This window comes from Heterocephalus glaber, unplaced genomic scaffold, assembly GCF_053883595.1.
Source record: "Heterocephalus glaber isolate CG9 unplaced genomic scaffold, H.glaber_assembly_v1.0 deba00001457, whole genome shotgun sequence".
In the NCBI taxonomy this organism is placed as follows: domain Eukaryota; kingdom Metazoa; phylum Chordata; class Mammalia; order Rodentia; family Bathyergidae; genus Heterocephalus; species Heterocephalus glaber.
In genome coordinates, this window is record NW_028258305.1 from 28,811,874 (window position 1) to 28,831,249 (window position 19,376).

Genomic DNA, 19,376 nt, shown 5'->3' on the forward strand with positions numbered 1-19,376 from the left:
ACAGTGCTTAGAAATGCATGGGGAGGAGATGTAGGCTAACATAAATCTCAGAGAGAGAAGCAGAGTAAGTTAGTTAGTTTTAAGTTAGTTAGTTACCCCAAACCTGGGTAAAAATAACCTAGAGGCTATGCTTTTAGAAACTGATGCCCCTGCCACCTTCTTAGCAGCATTACTTTGACCTTCAGCCATCGAGGCTGGCCCTGAAGACAAGACATTCCTCCAGTACCCCCAGGAAACAAAATGAGTTCCAGGAAGAGTCTTGCCCCAAGGCACTAATATCTAAGTCATGTGAGCCTCACAGGTAAAACCTAGATTACATGATTATGTTCTGGCTACTTTGACAAGCTGGGCCTCATAGGACAGACAATACCCTGGCAAAGATCAAAGGGGAAAGAGACAAAGGCTCACTGAACTTCAGAGCAAGTTCATTTATTCAATGTCCTTTATTAAGCGGCCACTGTGTGCAGGGCCCAAGTGCTTTCCTTAGTTACCACACATCATATTGTATCCATACCCTTTATCTGTCTCTCTCAGCTGTCCAGCCTCATCACCATTACCTCCCATTACCTCCAAGGCTGGGCCCTTGTCAAATGAGCTGACACACTGCTATGTCTTCAGTAATATATACAGATGGATAAATGCCAAAGGTATAAAATATTATAAAAGGAAAAGTATACAAGAGAAGCAGGAAAGAATATCACAGGTGTTCGTTCTAGGGGTGTCATTCTAGCTTAGCCTTAAAGAAAAAACAAACGGAAGAGACAAGTGCTCCAGGCCAAGGTGACAATGTTCGGGCCTAGGAGAAGGAAAATAGTGGGTATTTTGAAGAACTTGGCAGCGGACATTGGTTGGTATTTAGCAATGGGTCTTAATCTCCTTGGCCAGTGCTTGTCACCAACCCTACTCAACTGTTCCAGCATACAGGAGAGGGAGTGGCAACATGACACCCGGTAATTCTGAGGAATATTCCTGGGTAAGAAATGTTATTTGTCAAGTGTATGAGGAGGACAGAGGAGATGATGAGGAAGAGGAGAAGTAAGAAGAGTCGTGAAGGAGGTTATGTTTGGGGTCCTCCTATCCTTTAATAGCCTACTTTTCTACTTGATTGGCCTCACTTATCTTTGTTCCCACATTCTGTTCATAAAGGCCCCTGCTGATATGATGGTTATAGCTAAATCCTCTTAGCTGAGACCTCATGTGTCCGTCTTCTTTTGATTATGGTCTACCCAATTCTGAATACAGAGACTAAGCCTTTGGGGTGGAAGCCCGTGTCACTACAGATGCCAGGATGAATGGCGCTACCCCTCCTCAAGGTTCTCACAACCTGAAGCACCTGTACTCTAATACTAAGTAGCTAAGTGCTGTGTTTTTAAGAACTAAAGGAACTGTCAATGGCATCAAAATAGGGAGACATTTCGAAGCAAGTGTCTTGCCCTATATTCCTAAAACATTCCCACTTAAAAGTATCCGTTCGGGCTGGGTTAGCTCAGTGGCACCGCGCCTGCCTCACAAGTGCAAGGTCCTGAGTTCGATCCCTGGTACCAAAAAAAAAAAAGTCTATCTGTTCTACAATCAATCGTTCCTGTTGACTTCCAATTTCCTGCTTGTTAAATATGTAACATTCAAACAGGAAATCACAGCTGGATGTGCTAAATTCATCTACAGGGATCCGTGGTTCTTTTTCAGTAGAGGCTCTTTTTTTTTTTTAATAATCAGAAGAAATGATACAGGAAAGAATATGAGTAATGGGGGGGGGGGGGTCTAAGTAACTCTCTCCCAGAAAACCAATTATTTTCTCCCTAAAGAGGTAGAACCCCTCCTGTCCCAAATCGTCACAAGGATTTTGTGAAGGGCGTCGGTGGATGTGATCCACTGTAGCCGGGCCCAAAAGTGAACAAATGCCCAAGACTGCAGGGCTGGAGCAACAGTAGCCCTGACCTTGCTGACCCAGACTCCCGGAGGGAGAAGGACCTGAGAAGGGGAAAGAGGGGAAGGTAAGGGGAGGCAGGCTGCACAAGACTGCAGCCCCTGCCCAGCTCTGCATCCGTCCGGAAGCGAGGTGCAGAGCCCTTCTTGCTGCGGAGTGGACAGCGAGGATATACCCGGGCCTCTGCCTTTACCACCATCTACTCCTCAGCTCCCCACATAGACCTGAGAATCAACCCAAAAGCACAGGGAAGGTGGAAAGAGCTATGGCAACAGATAAAGAAAACAATGTGGAAGAAAAAATGAAAGAATTTTCCAAAATGGAAGGTCTCGGGAGAAGTTTAGGACTGGGCTTTTGAAATGTTCCTGTCACCACGATGCCTTGCTCATGGAAAAGACTCGGTGTAGTTCACCGAGAGACCCGCAGGGGCCGCTGCTGCTGACTGGTGGTCTCGGCTCCAGGAGCCCGGCCCCGCGCGTCCCGGAGAGTGCGGGAGCGCGCCCCGAGCCCACGTGACGGAGCCGCGGAGCCGCGCCCAGCACCATGGCGGCGGCGCGCGCAGAGCCAGGGTCTGGGCCGGCGGGGGGCGCCCGCTTCTTCTGCACCGCAGGCCGCGGCCTGGAGCCGTTCCTGATGCGCGAGGTGCGGGTGCGACTGGCGGCCACGCAGGTGAGTCGGCCTGGCTGTGGTCCCCCTGTCCCCGCCAGCGCCCGCCAGGCGACGCGAGCTCCGGTACCAGATCCCAGAGCCGCCCGGCCAGGTCCCCGCCCCGGAGCGTGACCGCGACAGGCGAGTCCCCGAGGCCTGGGAGGAGCCCCGGGCCGTTCTCTGCCCCCAGGTCCGTCGGGGCCCAAGTTGAGGGATGTTATTTCTTGGATTCTCTTTTAACAAGTACTAAATAGAGCCCGTAATAGGAGAGCTGTCAGAGTGGGAATCCTCCCTCAAATCTTCAAGTTCGGTAGCTTGAATACTGTTAGTTTCCTGACTAGTTTTACCTGTTGTGGTTTAAATGATACAGGATATGTAAAGTACACCGGAAGTTTGTAGTAACAGTAACTAGGAAAATAATACACTCTTGCAAGCCTCGTGAGTATCGCCTGCTAACTGCAGCGAAACGAACAAGTTTTTAAAGCCCTTGAGATGCCAGCGCTGGCTGAGCTGGTTCTTGAAGAGGAAAAAGATGTAACAGAGAAGGTATCTTGAGTATATGTGACCGCGTGGAAGATGTTTTTGGGAAAGGACGACTTGTAAACCAAATTGATCGCACTATCCCTGTGGGAACTCCTACTGTTGGAAGCGCACAGAGGAGTTTCTGCAGTTGAAGGAGGAGGGGATTAGGATAGGGTAAGTCTGGGACACTCATGAAGAATGGCATCAGTCGTGTTAGACTGCCTGCCTTTTAGCTGATCGCAAACAGTCTCAGCTTATAATAATAATTGCTGGCGTTTATCAAGTATTTTATGTGTCAGGCACATGCTCCTAGATCCTTACGCTGTATTCCTTGCTTAATTTTTACAGTGCTATGAACTAGGTATTCCGCACTTAACCAAGAAGGAAAATAAAGCACAGATAAATATAATGTTATTTATAAATCTAATGTTAATGTTATTTAAAGTTATGGCAAAGGTGAGATTAAAATCCAAGCTGTAAAGTCAGATATGAGTGTATAATCATGTTCAACCCACACTATGTGACCAAACATAGTATCACACTGCTGTGTGTGTGTTTGCTTTTAAGTGTTAGAGTGCTTGGTACAAAAGTGGAAGGCTTGATTTGTTGGATTATTAACAAAAGGATCCTCTAGAGCTGCTTGCTCATCTTTTCTAAAGATAAAGAGATGCAAGAAACTTTTAGCACGAAGAATATGGAAAAACTTCTTGACGATGCAAAGTAGTTAAATGTCAAGAGAATTTCCATATTCTGTTCTTGTGTATTTTAGGGATAGATACACCTGGAAATGAGATCTGAACAAATAACTCCTCAAATTCCATCCCAGCTGCTCAAACATAAAGTGAACTCTCAAAGTTAAAGCGCTCTGAGGTAATAAGGATAGCAAATGACATTTGCTAAGTTTTTAAAATATTTGACACTGTGTACCTGTTATGATTTAATCTTCAAAACCCTGCTATGGGTAGGTCATTTTGACCTCTGTTTTACAAAGATAAAAGAAAAAACTGGCACCAAGCGGTGGGATGAGGACTTGGATCTGAATCTCTTCTTAGCTTTGAAGGCCAAGAGTGTTACTACTAAGCTAAGATACTGTTGTCCCCTGGTATCTGAGTGGGAATTGATTCCAGGACCCTCCTCGGGTACCCAAATTCGTAAAAGTACCCTTTATAAAATAGTGTAATATTTCCATATACCCTACACTATCTTCCCAAATACATTAAATCATCTCTAGGTTACTCATAGTACCTAATACAATGTAACTGTTATGTAAATAGTTGTTATACTGTATTGTTTAAGGAGTAATGATGCAAAACAGTCTCTCCTGTTCAGTACATACAGGTTTTCTCTAAATATTTTCCTTCTGAGATCAGTTGCATTCACAGTTGTGGAACCTGAAGACAGAGCCAACTGTAGTGTGGGAAACTGCCCGGTAACACTGGATGGAGGTTATTTCTGTACACCCTGGTGAAGAGCATATGGGCTGTAGAATCAAAAGACATGTTCAAATCAGACATTTTCCTTTAGCAGAGTTGTGACTTTGGACATTAAAATTATGCTAGACAGCGTAGGTTGCACAATGTGTGGTGAACACAGGTGCTAAATAAAGGTTCGTTCTTCTTGAATGAGTTGCACAGAAATCAAACTTTAGTTTGATTCAAAAAATTAATATTCAAAAATCTGGATTTACAAAACAAATTAGTTCAGAAGTGATTGTTTACTTTTATGAAGTAATCACTCAATTTTAATCAGTGGTTTTCCAATTTTAGTGAACGTAAGAATCACTGGGAGAGCTTGTTGAAATTGCATTTCCTTGGGTGTCAGATCCAAAAGCTTTTCTCTCAGTAGGGCTGCTGATGAGCACAGACGTTTGCATTTGAACAGGAAAACATGCTCCCTTCCCAGGTGACTCTGAGGTGGGTACATCCTCCAGCACACAGCTTACAGTAGAGCATTTCCAGTGCATTCTTTTTAGCTTTTTTTTCATGGAGAATTTCATACATGTACAGAAACAATAGTATGGTGAACTTGGCATTCCCATCAACCAATTGTAACAAATAGCAGCCCATGATAAAATTCTGCCACATTCACACCTCCTGCCGCTCTTCACCCCATGTAGCAAAATCTAGGAACCATTCATCTGTAAAAATTTACTCACATATCTCTAAGTTATAAGGACTCTTTTTTATAGCACAATATATAGTATAATATAAAGGAGATAAAGGCTCATAAAAACGCAAGTCACGTTATCACTATTACGGCTAAAAATAATTCCTTGTCAAACACCTAGTCATTATTCACATTGCAACATGTCTCATAAGTGTCACTTTTGTTTTTAAGTTTGTGTATTTGAATCAGGGTTAAAGAAGCTGTGTTGTGTGTTTTATAGTCTAGACCGTGAGTCAGTAAGGTTTTTCTGCAATGGGCCACATAGTAAATATTTTAGGCTTCCCAAATCACATATGGTTCTAGTTACATACTCTTCTTTGTTGTTGTATTTACATCTTTTTAAGAATAGAAAAGCTAGTCTTCACTCACCTGAACTAGTTTTCTGACTCCTGCTCTGACCGTGATGTCCAGTAGGGTTACCATTAACCACAGTGGTTATTTAAATTAAAATTTAAAGTCAAATCAAATAAGATGTCACTTTTCCACTTTAGTTGCTCAGAAACTGCACATGTATTGAACAGCATAGGGTATATAGAACATTTCCCTCACTGCAGAGAGTTCTCAGTACTGTTTCCCCAGGTGTAGATTTACCAGTCGCAATTCCATGGTGTAGTTTGACATGCTCCCCTATGCGCTCACCGTTTTTGCATTGCTATAGCAGAATACTACAGACCGAGTAATTTATACAGAAAAGAAATGTATTTCTTATAGTCCTGGAGGCTGGGAAGTCCAAGATCGAGACACCCAATCTGCTGAGGGTCTTTGTGTTGCCTTGTAACATGGCAGAAGGCATCACCTGGTGGAAAAACCAGAGCACACATGGCCACAGAAGAGAAAGCTGAACTCGGTTTATAACAAGCACACTCTCAGGAGAACTAACCCACTCCTGCAGTAACACTGCATTCATCCATCCATTCGTGAGGGCAGAGACCTCAACACCTAACCTCCTCTTAAAGCTCCCACCTCCCAACACTGCCCTGGTGGTGAAGTTTCCAACACACAGATTTTTTTTTGCGGGGGGGGGGGGGGTGGGGGGGCAAGCAATTGCACTTTATCCTCTGTACTTTCTGTACTTTAGAATTCTGAAGGTTGAATCTAGCACTTCTTCAGATTGAGGTTTAATCTTCTCCACCCCTCAATGTTGAGGCAAACTTCTTTGTAGGTGCCTGAGTATTTTTTAAATTACATTAAAAATCACATATTAAGTTATATATTTTAAATTATATTAAATTATGTAATATAAATTATATAAAACAAAATTAAGCTTTTCTTTATAATAATGTTGTATTAAATAGTATTTACTGTACAAATGATAATAGGAATAGTTCTATTTAAGGTAGCATTGAATGTAATAGAGATGTCTCTAATGCCAACATATAAGAAAGATCTTGTCAATTGATTCATTGAGCTTTATAAATCCACATATCAAAGACCATTAACCCAAGTCCTGAATAGGCCAAACAATTTTCCGTTTTTTAATGGTGTCATGACAGTAGGAATAGACAGGGGGTTAGAGCTAAGCAGATAGTCAGGTTATTTGGTAGTTATTGTCCTCTAGTGGGATGATTGCAAAAGGTTGCCTTTTTCAAGAGTCTCTGTATTCCCTTTAGATTGAATGCCTTTTGGGAAATCAAATGAAATTTATTTTTTGATTGAACCAAATTCTAAAACAAACCAAAATAAACTTAAACACCACATTAACACATCACTTGATATTTTAAATTTTGTTCTAAAACTGAATGACATCTGTGGAACTAGGAGAGTTTTGGCACCTCCTAGTGATACTATATGTTTTTGCCTAGATTTAAACTTTTAACCTTTGGATGGAACTTGAGTCCATGAATTTTAAAGGAGGGAAAAAATGCTAGCTACTTAGATATGCTAACAGCTAATAGAGCTGTTATTTCATCTTAGAAACATTAGGCATAGTTGCCTAGCATGCCCAAGTCCCAGTTCCATCCTCAGCACCACAAAAAAAAAAAACAAAAAAAAAAATGTTAGGCATAAAAACAGCTGGTTTTAGACACTTTATTATAATCTAATTCCAAATGGAAAAAAAAATAAATTTTCAAGAGCAAATGTTAAAATAAACTATTTTTAAATGCTATATTTCTCCCTAAGTACTGTAACTGAATATGGTCAGTTATAAGCAATAAACTGAAAACATTGGGAAATACTAGCTTCAGCAATTGACAAAATCATTATTACCCAAATTCAATTTCCCTACTTCTTTCAGATGTAGTGCAGTCTTCACAAAGAATAATCCATGTGTGTTCATCTCTGATTATGTGATTCTCACAATGACTATCTTACAATTTAGTAAACTACTTCAGATTATGTGCTTATTACTTCTAAAAAGAATGTAGGCCTTGTGTTAATTTTCAAAGAGAATAGCATTGCTAAATTTGGTTTTGAGAGTGTATTGGGTATTTTAGGGCATCAACACATCTTGTGATTCATCTTATAATTTGAAGCCTTAAATACATTAAACATTAAAACATTAAAAATACATTAGGTTTTCTTAAGTGATAGTCATGTTCTTTGTAGAAACATTTCTTTTTAAAAAGAGGATATTTTCAGAGAAAATGTATAAAATGTTTTTCTTAATATGTAAATAAAAACAGTAAAATTTTTATATAAGTAAGGAATTATAAATCAATGTCTTTATCACAGACTACTAGATAAAATCATTGGCCTAGAATCTGCTTGTATCAGTATACTTGTTTTTAGGTCTTAAATATTAAAACTATACATTTTTAATAAAACAGTTCAATTTCTTCAGAATCTTGGCAAGGTATTGTAAGTGTTAAATTGTTTTGTGATGGCTGTAATATTAGCTATATTCTTTTGCCAGGTAACAAAATCTGAATTTTTTTTTTTTTTTTGGTACCAGGGATCAAACTCAGGACCTTGCGTTTGTGAGGAAGGCAGTGGCACCACTGAGCTAAATCTCCAGCAAAATCTGAATTTTTTAAAAGTTACTTTGTTTCAAGAACTGAACATTTTGAGATATGTATTTAGTATATAAAATATCACCTGTGTAATGAAAAAGAAAGAAATTCTAGAAAACAGTTCTTGTTTGGGTTACTCACCATCCCCTTAAAGACTGATTTCTAAACATTCTTCTCACTCCTATTTTTCCCCCACAATGTCATCATCTGTTCCTCCATCTGTCTTGGTCATCTGCACTACTAATACCTAAGTTATTGGGTTTTAAGTGATGTCATCGTAGGCCTGCCTTCCTCAGCAGGGAGCTCTCCTTCATCAACCTAGAGTATTAACCCTAAAAATTACCAACTCAAAAGTTCAAATAGACCATGCCAGAATCAAAACAAAACAAACTCTTTAGGCTTCAGGTTCCCATAAATTGTAACTATGTAAACACATACTGTCTCGTGTGTTCTGTTTTGCTATAATAGAATGCCTGACACTGGGTAGTATATAAAGAAAAGAGGCTTATCTGGCGCACTACTGAGGTGGCTGGACAGTTCAAACAGCATGTTTCCAGTACCTGACAAGGGCCACCCTGACTGTATCACAGATGGCCAAGAAGCAGAAAGGGAACCCACCACAAGTGGAAGGGGCATGTGTGTATGCGAATGAGAAAATGAGAGAGTGGGAAAGAGCCACATTTGCTCTTCTAAAACCTGCTTTTCTAGGAAGTAATCTTCCATGAGACCCAGCCCACTCCCTGATAATCCCTTCCAAGAGTGGCCCTGACCTGGTCACCTCTCACTGACCATACCTTTTAAAGCTTTTACCACCTTTCAAGATGACCACATTGCAGACCAGGCTTCCTGCACAGGAGCCCTGGGGAATGCACTCAATCCATATCCAAACCATAGCCTATGGGTTATCCCAAATTCCCTGATACTTAGGAGATAACTTAACGTCCATCAGCATATGGCTACTGCTAAAAGGAGAATTTCAAGACAAAGCACATCCATCCTGAATTTAAGAAAGCTGGGTTGGTTCTGAAAGGTTTAGGGTTCCATTGGTATTGACCACCATTTGCCACACACATTAGGCTCCCTATGAGTCAGTGCTCCTTGTATTTCCTGTCTTCCCTGCCTTTACTACATACTTGTCCTGTTTTTAAAGCCAGTTTGCTTGATACATTTATCTTGCCTCTATCCATTTCCTACAGCCAAGTGTCTCATCATTTCTTCCTTAGTAATCTGCTTCTCCCTCCAGCATCACATTCTATACTCAGTCTTTTATGCCTCTTCCAAAGTAATTTTTTCTGCCAGCTAATTCAGTTCTGTTATCATTTTCATCAGAATTCTATGATGGCTGACCATTACCATCTGTGATACTCAAAATTTCATGACCGTATATCAAGCTGACCTCAGCCATGCCATCCATCCACCCAACACTATCAATCAACATAATACATCAGAAGTTGCCTCAGCCAGGTTTTCTCTCCAGAATCTCCATCTGCAACTTGTTCTTTTTGTTCAAATCCCTCTTCCCAAGTCCTGCAGGATTCTTCCCCAGGATTTTAGTAATGTTGGCTTCATGTTCAGTAGCTTCCAGATTTATAGTACTTATAACCTCGGTGCATTCTAAAATTAAAACTCTGGGGTTTTTTTCTGGGATTCAGGATATTGTCTTATAAATTTTATATTTTAATTTCTATGTCAGTATATTCTGTTGCATTATATTCAAGATATATGCTATACACCTCCTGGTAGACCACTGGCAGATGGTTAATACATATCTACCTTGGGCTAGGTACCTAATTTGTCCTATGCATTATACTTTTTCTTTTGCCCACTTTTAAATTGTGCTTGAGGTTTGGTAACATAAGTTCTGAGTATTTTGTGTTCCATTTTTCTACCAGTATATATATGTGTACTTTATAAGAGGTAGACACAGAGAAACTATGATCTTGGTCCCTATGTAACCTTATACAGATTAAACTAACCTAAACTTCAGTTTCCTGATATGTAAAATGGCCATAATGAAATCCTTCATGGCTTGCAAATAAGGATAGGGGGAGCATATATTTGGAGTACCTAGTGTAGGTCCCTAACAAATATAGATGCTTCAGACAGAAGTGATCATTTTTTATTGTTAGTCTAAAGCAGTAGTGACAAATCTATGGCACACGTGCTGCAGCAGGCTGTTTGTATCATTGAAAGCTCTAAAAGATTCATCATCATTGATCTAGAGAATATGCCTTAATCTATTAAGGGGTACGAAAATGGTTCTTATTCTGACACTGGTTTACTTTACTATCTGTCTGTCTCTAGGTTGAATATGTTTCAGGAAAGGTTTTTTTCACTACCTGTTCTGATTTGAATATGCTGAAGAAATTAAAATCTGCTGAAAGATTATTTTTGCTGATTAAAAAGCTGTTTCCATTTACTGCTTCTTCAAGTAAAGGTACGGTATATTTCTGTTGCTTTATAACCACGTGATTTGTTGTATTCTGAGTTTTCTGGAAAATAATAATTACATTTTACATTTTTATGATTCATTCATACATGTGGCATCATCAGTTATGTATCTTTCTGTATTTCCTATTACCGTGTAATTGTATTAGAATCTATCTCTTCTTTGTGACCTGCTGCCTGCCTTCCGAAAGTTTAGTGTGCCAGGCCATCTTTGTGAATTATGATCTGATAGCATCTTAGAGGTAAATGCAGTCAGTTGCATTTATTTGTATTTAGAAGTATGTAATAACTCGAAATGCATTATTTTAACAATAAATTGGTAAAAACTATCACCTCATAAAGTTTAACTGAGTGATATAATTGGAAAATATTGCATGGTAAAATTTCCTAATTCTAAGAACTTAAAATGTTTTCAGTAAACTTATATTCATTTGTAAAAAGGGACCTAAGATTCTTACCCATACCCTCACTTTGTAAATAGGCTGTGAAAATAATTTAAGGATCTTGATTAATGTCCAAAAAAGGGTTGGGCACTGCAGGATTAACAACTGCCTTAAACTTCAGTCCAGTTGCCAGTGCCAGTGTGCACAAGAGATCGCGTCATTGTATAGCCTATAATAAACTATTTCAAGAAGGGTACAAATGACAAGAAATCAAGACCAGCAGGAAAAATTAAACTAAACCCCAAGGTATTATACAGTGAGGTCAATTATAATTTCAGCCCAATATTTCATACACCTCATCTTTAGGAAGCTACAGTAATAACTTTTAGATCATTTTGATGACCCTTCATCATCAAGAAAAGATTGAATTTTACTGAGCATGCTGGTAGTCCCTAAGTCATGAATGAATTATTTTTGGAAGTTTTACTCTATTGTGTCTTATTTTAAGATTTATGCTAATATTATATGGTCTAAAATGAAATAGGCCCAGGATTCAGCTGCTGTGTTTCTGAGCTGTGTTTTGTAATTAATTCTTTTTTTAACCTTAATTTTTATAAACAAGATCACCATTATTTTAAAAATCAATATACACTCTAGGTCTATGCATATGTTGATGAGAGATATATATTATCGTAAGATAAGTGGTTTGTTCAAGTATTAGCAGGTAATTGAATTTCAATACAATTTTAATGCTGTATATAAAGGAATGAACTTTATTCTATACAGTATTCTTATAATAAATTATACAAATTCCCAAATGAATGTGAAGTTTTATTTATGTAGAAGTTCAACAGAATTTATGTTTTAAAAAAAAAAGATAATGGCAGTTTGAGACAGAGAATATAATAGATCATCTTTAAAGCTTCAAGATAGGATAAACAGATTTTATTTATTTAGGAAAAATACTTAATGAAGTACAACAACTTGTAAACAATGATCCTAGAAGTTGGTTGGATGCCATTTCAACTTGGAAGAATCTTCTTAAACTTGGTGTAAGAGAAGAACTTTCTCAGAGGGATGCTAAACCACCAAAAAGAAAAATGAGAGAAAATGAAACCATCATTGCTAAGAAATTAAAAACAGAAGAAATCCAAAAGATTGAAGAGAATCATAGGGAATGCCAGCTGGAAGAACAAACAGAAGATACACTGGAGCAAAGAGATTCTACCACTAGAAGAGATAAACTTGAAAAAGAAGAAATTCAGAAGGAGGTAGAGAAAGCAGCTGGTGCTCATAGCCAGGAAGACTTAACCTTCAGGGTTTCTTGTCGCTGCACTGGAACCATTGGAAAGGTCTTTACTTCACAGGTATGCCTGCCTCCCAAAGTGGCCTCTGGTTTTCTAAAAGAATTAGTCACTCTTAGGGTTTAAAATGAGATGGATGCAAACCTCCCACAGAACTAACAACCAGGCCCAGACAAATAATTAGGCCTAATCTCTTATGGTTATATTTCTTTCAAACATGCATCTTCCTTAACTTAGCCTCAAGTGGTTAAGAGGAAGGTACTCCATTCCATGTAATACCTGCCTTTTACCTTCTTCTCAAAGTTTCCTTAAATTCATAGATGTCCTTTGCATTTGAAAATCCTGATTTCATGTTCCTAAACTTTTGGGGAGTTCTTCCTGTGCTTGGTAAGAGTGGTTGCTCTGCACCAGGTCCTGTATGTAAAGTTGAAACTGGGACTAAGACCATAAATACACATGAGGTCCCAACATACTAGGGATGGGGAGACGTCATAGTTGCTATCAAAGAGCCTTTTTGGTTGGCTCTTGGAGCATTCAGTATTGTACAGGGCCAGTCTGGGTCCTGCAGACAACCTTCTAAGGTTAGTAAGGTGTACCCTAAAGGTAGAGTCTAACTATTCTGATCTGGAGATTTTTAAGCATAGAGGATGGTAATAGCTAAATGGTTCATATTTCTGCTTGTATTCATTTCCTCCAATTTAGAGTGACTATATTTATCAGATTATGGGTCTGACCTAATACCTAGATTCATATACCTAGAATTGCAGTAGAGATTACACATGATTAGACATCATTACCAAGGGGTAAAACTGGGGGGTGAAGGAGGTCAATTAAATCTTACTGCTTTGAACATAAAATGGCTTAGAGTAATATTTTAATATTGTAATGCTAAATTACCATCAGATAATTTGACTCAATTTTTCTATAAAGCCATTAGTTTTTGCTTACGTTTAAACTTTTCATTTTTAGTATATTCTTTTCTATAACCTGGTACTTTCTAGGAAGTAGGAAGAATAATTGGGATTGCTCTTATGAAGCAGTTTGGATGGAAAGCAGATTTGAGGAATCCAAATTTAGAGGTAATGAATATTTGTTTTAATTTGTATAGATGTAGCTTGATGCTTTAAAGACAGCGTCACCTAATTTTATTGTACTTTTCAACTTTACTGTAGAGTTTTAAAAGGCATGTCACATGGATTAGGCTATTTCCTTTTTAAAAGTAGAACTGCAGATAATTTTGCTAGTAATTTTCACTGTGAAAATGTGTTATTTTATCTAAGCATACACATGCACACACACAACTTGGAATGGAGTCATTTGGTCAAAGTTGAAGAAAAAAAAAGCATTTATTGTGAGGTAGGTTTCATAGATGCACCCTACAATCTCTGTACCACTTAATAAGTTTCTTTAATAAGAATTCCTGGCTATTATTTAAAGAAAATGAATGACAAAAATGTCCTGGCATAGAATTCAATTGGCATTGTTAATAGTGGCTTTCTTAAGGTTAGAGGATTATGTTTATCTTTTCATGGTAATGAGAAAATACCCAGGGAAACAAAAAATATTTTTCACTTTATTTTGAAAGCTGTCTTATAAAGCTGATAACGAGTCATTTTTATGATTCCACTAATTCATAATTTGTTCTTTGTCATATAGATTTACATGGAGTATTTACACGGAGTATCTGTTGATGAACCAAATAAATCAGAATACTGTGTTATTTTATTTTTTTATTTTTCCTTTTTAAAAAGTAATACCTGGTACATATGCAATTTTTCATGTAAAATATTTTGACCCCTGAATGTTTTTGATGTTAGAGTTTCTCTCATCACCTTTCCAGAACTCTTTGCTTCTCTCCTGCTATCCTCCTTCATCTTCCATCTCATGGTTATGGCTACAGTTTTCTCATAGATTAGCTCATGAAAACAGCAAATTTAATTCCTACCAGCCATTTAATGCAATTAACAATAGCTATAATTGGTAGAAAAAATCATATAAAACAAAACTAATAACATTACATATACTAAAATGTGTCACTAAAAATTGATAGAATCAGATCTTAACAAATTTTGTTCTGCAAAATTAATAGGAAAAAAATTATATTGGGAGAAGCTGTTCTTAGCATTTAATATGTAAAAGCAAGATCAATGTATCATATCTTCAGTATAAATTATAAATAGAAAATAATTTTAATGAATACTTTACTAAAATGCATAGTATATAAAACTGGAAACTTCAGCTGTGATGTCTAATCAAAGAATTAAATGTCTAAATGGAGTCACTTCAGATAATTTTTGATGAAAATGCATCAGTTTTAGAATATTGTAATTAAACTGTTTATATTAAAAATAATCTTGGGAGTCTGGAGGTATATCTCAGTGGTAGAGTGCTTGCCTAGCATCTGTGAGGCCTTACATTCGGTCCCCAGTGCCACAAATAAAACAAAACAAAACCTTTGGGATAAAGTATTGGAGATCAAATGTTAAGGTTCAAAATGTCAGTTAGAATATTCTCTAAGCCTTAAAATACTACAAATGTAAGAAAGATTCTACCTTTTAAAATTCACATGAGCTCCTAATGATAACTTGAGGCATATACATTCTCTGCATGGCCTAAGAGTAGAAAGGAAATAGAGGCAGAAATTTACCCAGAGATAATTGAGAGAGAAGAGGATATGCTTGCTACCATACATTTGACCTTAAAAACGTTTTCTGTTACCATGAAGGTATTTATAGCCTATGATAGTCCTCTGTGACCTTCAGTATTACTTGGGGTTAAAGTTGGGGGGATTCAGGAAGCCTTCTCAGACCAAAAATACTGAGAAGCCTGATCCAGATGTGATAATTGAAAAGAATCTCTAAAGAAGAAAGATCTCGTGTTCTTTGCAACATGATTCTCCATATAACTTATATGAGAAATTGACCTCAGAATTTTTCTATGAAATATATGTAAAATTTAATTTGCCTCTTTGTAAGAAAACAGATATGGAACATTTTTCCACATATGACAGACAGGCCCTAGAATTTCTTATTAAAATATAGGGTTTAATTGAAAAAAAATAGTTTAATTGGTCAATAATTTGGTAATGCAGTTTCTTGTTCCACCCTAACTTTCTTTGTTCTTTCAGATCTTTGTACATTTAAATGACATTTACACTGTGGCAGGGATTCCTATGTTCAGGTAACTATTGTATTTTAAGCCTCAGGTTTATCCCTAAGAGTTTATAAACTTAAGAACATAATTCTTTTTATTTATAGCATGAAATAGTGATGTAACAGAGAAGGGTAAAGGCAAAGCATTTGAGTTCCTTGCTTAACCCATGTTTTCATGGAGCTTGATGAATATGATTTATCTAACCAGGAGAGCTGTAAAGGACTTGCTCATATGCATCCATCAATAACATGATTAACTCTGAAAATTATATCTAATTATTTCTATATTATGAAATGATTTTCAAAGGCCCATGTTTAAGCTAGACGTTTTAATCTGTATAAAGTAAAACATAGTTCCTTAAATTCATTGAACATTCTGCAGATTTTATTGCCATTTTTCTTCTATTGTGAGAGACTATCACTAGTTTTTAACCTCTCTTCAGATGTCTCCTAGTCATGGAGAGTACTAATAATAATATGTGCAAATAATTTATTTCTTTTTTTAAATATTTGTTGAACTTACACAGTGCAACAAGTATTTTTTGTAGGTGCTTTAAGAAAAAGGAGCTAGTTGTATGAAAATAGTGATTTCTAGTTTTCTTGGGGACATGTAAATATGAATGGCATTTTCAAAACATTTTATATTCATAATTCTGCTTACATGATAGAGCAACTTCCATACCCTTTTTCCAGGTGAATTTAGGCAATGGGATGTTTCAAAGTTTGGGAAAGTCCTGTGCTACTGCACTTGCCTTAAGTTCATATTTATACATCCACAGTCTTAAATTGTAATTTTTTTAAAAAGGATGCAATTATTATAATGCCTTTTATCTAGTGTTGAGCACTAGAAGTTGACTATCAGTACTGAGAACATTGTACGATAGAGTTCCTGCCAGCTGCTGGTCTACAGTGGGCTCCACAAGCATCTCTATCACCAAGGATCAAGATTCCTGAGGTTGCCATCTGCCCCAGTGCCCTGGTGGTTTCCCTTGGCCCCCACTTACCCCAGTACCATACAGGTTCTTCCAGGCCAAACCTAACCTGCCCTGTATATAAGGTTTCTAGGCTGTCCTACTCCATTTCCTTTGGGAGCACAAGCCTTAACCCTTGGAAATGATTCATAAAACTGATTGATTTAACTGCAGTATTTTGGCTTTATAAAACAGCAAACAGATAGGATAGGCAGGAATAAAAAATGATCGCATTGAAATCATTATAATTATTGATGGTCACCAAAATGAAAGTAGGAAAAGACTAGCAAAATAAGCAATATATGAAATATAGTTTTTAAAGAATTCATAAAGCAGTTAAACAGTAGGTCAGTCCTGGGAATGAAACCTAGGCCTTTGCAAATGCTGAGCAGGACCTCTGCCACTGAGTTAATTTCCCAGCCCCAATGAACATTTTTTAATACTTTTTCACTCCAAAAAGATGAATATCTAAAATATTGATTTGCTCAGTTGGTAAGTTGCCTGAGCTGGACTCAATCTTGGAATCCTCCTGCCTCAGCATCCCAGAGTGCTGGGAATATAGGTTTGTACAAGCAAAAGGAATTTTTTTTAAAACCAATTTGAGGGTTAACATCCATTCAGCTGTGCTTGCTATGCAACATCTAGGTCACAAAATGGTATGTACCTCTTGATAACTGTGGATAGCAAGAGAAGCTTTATTCTTCTGTGTGGGAAGAAATAAAGATTTTCCTCCTCTGTGGTGTTTGTTTGTTTTTTGGTCTTCCTGAGACAAGGTCTCACTATGTATTTCAGGCTCACCTTGAACTCACTGTGTAGCCCAGGTGGCCTTGAACTTGCAATGCTCTTCCTGGAAGAGAGTTTAAATTTCAACTATCTAAAAAAACTTACCTTTCTAAAACGTCACACTGGCTGTTAGACAAGTGCTCATAAGAGAAAGTATTAGAGAAATAATAGTTGGTACGTAATCAGTGTCTTTTCTTTGTAGGGCTCCTTTAGCCAGCAGAACCTACATTAAGACAGCTGGGCTGCGGTCTACCATTGCATGGGCAATGGCATCTCTTGCAGAAATTAAGGTAAGGAAAATGTTTTTATTCTTGTTAATAGCAAAGTCCTTTTTATAATTAATTTATTCAGTCTCTTACTCAAGAACATCTTTATTGGTTGCTTTCTTTTTTCTGTTGCGGTGATACTTAAAAATGTCTAAAGTGATGTTCTTATGTATTAGTAAACTTCTGAGAGTATGCTGGCCACGGAAAAGCTGTTAAAAGTTAGCTACATTTTATTATTTCTAATTTATTTTGCATCATAATAAAAAAGTGGACTGTAGCCGGGGATTTAGCTCAATGATTCCACCGCCTGCCTCGCAAGCACAAGGCCCTGAGTTTGATCCCCAGTACCAAAAAAATCTGAAAAGGTGGCCTGTTAAACCTCTATACGTCAAAGTTTTTCCCCTATAACTGAGATCTTAATTTTCCTAAGGTTCAATGAACATAAGAAAAGTTTATTTTCTAATTTAAAATGTTCTATTATTTTTACTCACCATGTTCCTATTTACTCCACACTGAAAAGTCTTTCAAAATCTATGTTACTGTATTTTTTATTGTTTTTCCATTTTTTTTAGTTACTACATTATTCAATTTCTATGTGATTTGGTATATATGCATATTATTGCTTCATTGCAAATTGTGTCTTTTTATTGTTAAATAAAGTCTTCATCTTAATTATTGACTTTAAGCTTAAATTTCACCATGTACTATTAATATTTTACTCCTTTTTTTTTTTTTTTTTTGGTACCTGGGATCAAACTTGGGTCCTTGCGCTTGCGCAGCAGGTGGCAAAACCACTGACCCAAATCCCTGGCCCTACTCTTTTCTTTTTGTTTGCATCTGCCTAAAATTTATTTGCTACTATTTTCAAATATAAGTATTTTCTTACAAAAATATAGCTAAACTTTGATCCTTCCTGTCCCAATCTTATGGTCTCTGTTTTTCAGTAATAGGACTCAGGAAGTGGTATGACAGCTCCACTTAATGAATCTGTTTTACTCTGTTCATAAAAGTAATTATTTACCTTTTAAATGTTTGAATATTTGCTAGCATGACCAAGTTACCTGCTTGCTAATCATTCCATTGTTCTCCCTCATGTTGGAGATCTTCCTTCATTGTTCTAGTCCATTAAATTTCTTTTTCCAGTTTTCTAAAACATATCCAACTCTAGCTACTGTAAAACAGGATGTCAACTATTTCCTCTGCCAAGACATGCACATTTCTTTTTGTTTGTTTTACCACCAAGACAGTCATTTTCCTCAGTTTCCCCCTGTTCCTCCTCTTCCTGTGAAGTGAGACTTTTAGCCAACTCTTTTTATTCCCTATAATGAGACCTTTGAAACATTCTAATCACCTCTTCTCCCAACTCCCAGCTACTAAATTGAACTAAATTATCTATTATGTATCAGAGCTTCCCTTGAAATTCTTAGCTGGCAGTTAACATGACACAGCTCATTCTTAATCATCAAAATAGAATTCCTGTACCATGCACAATACATTGCAAGATATATTGCTCCTTACCATCTGGGTTCTTTGCTTCATCTTTTTTTCCCATTTGAGGCCTCTGCTCTGCTTTATTTCTTGCTTGGTTAAAAGGGGTGTTTTCCTCACATGTGGTATTTGATAATTTAATAAGATACTGCCTAAATTCTTTTGTATCTGTGGATTTCTCCCTTTCATCCTGGCCCATTTGCTGGGTAGAAGGTTCTTGAGTTGCTGCCCTTCTACCTGTAAATACTGTCCTTTAACTGATGGTACTGTAGATAAGCAGGACGTATCAATATGATTTTTCTTTTCCTTTATAGATACTTTGTTCTTTCTGCTTGGAAGCTTGGAGGAGTTTGCTCTTTAATCTTAA

At 37.4% G+C, this 19,376-nt stretch overlaps 1 protein-coding gene across 5 annotated transcripts in view; it reads left to right on the forward strand.

The window, feature by feature from the left end:
* Positions 1-2,441: 2,441 nt before the first annotated feature.
* The window catches only part of Thumpd2 (THUMP domain 2 tRNA and snRNA guanosine methyltransferase), a 49,277-nt gene continuing 32,342 nt past the window's right edge, over positions 2,442-19,376 (forward strand). For 2 of the 5 annotated variants that reach the window (XM_087216459.1, XM_021253766.2), the window contains exons 1-6: positions 2,442-2,596; positions 10,519-10,651; positions 12,003-12,412; positions 13,351-13,428; positions 15,477-15,529; positions 17,458-17,545. In XM_087216459.1, coding sequence (XP_087072585.1) covers positions 2,471-2,596; positions 10,519-10,651; positions 12,003-12,412; positions 13,351-13,428; positions 15,477-15,529; positions 17,458-17,545 — 888 coding nt within the window. In that variant the 5' untranslated portion in view covers positions 2,442-2,470. Of the gene's footprint in view, positions 2,597-2,810; positions 5,011-10,518; positions 10,652-12,002; positions 12,413-13,350; positions 13,429-15,476; positions 15,530-17,457; positions 17,546-19,376 lie in introns of those variants that run through there. The other 3 variants (XR_015453192.1, XM_004839341.4, XM_021253765.2) reach the window with 2 other exon arrangements.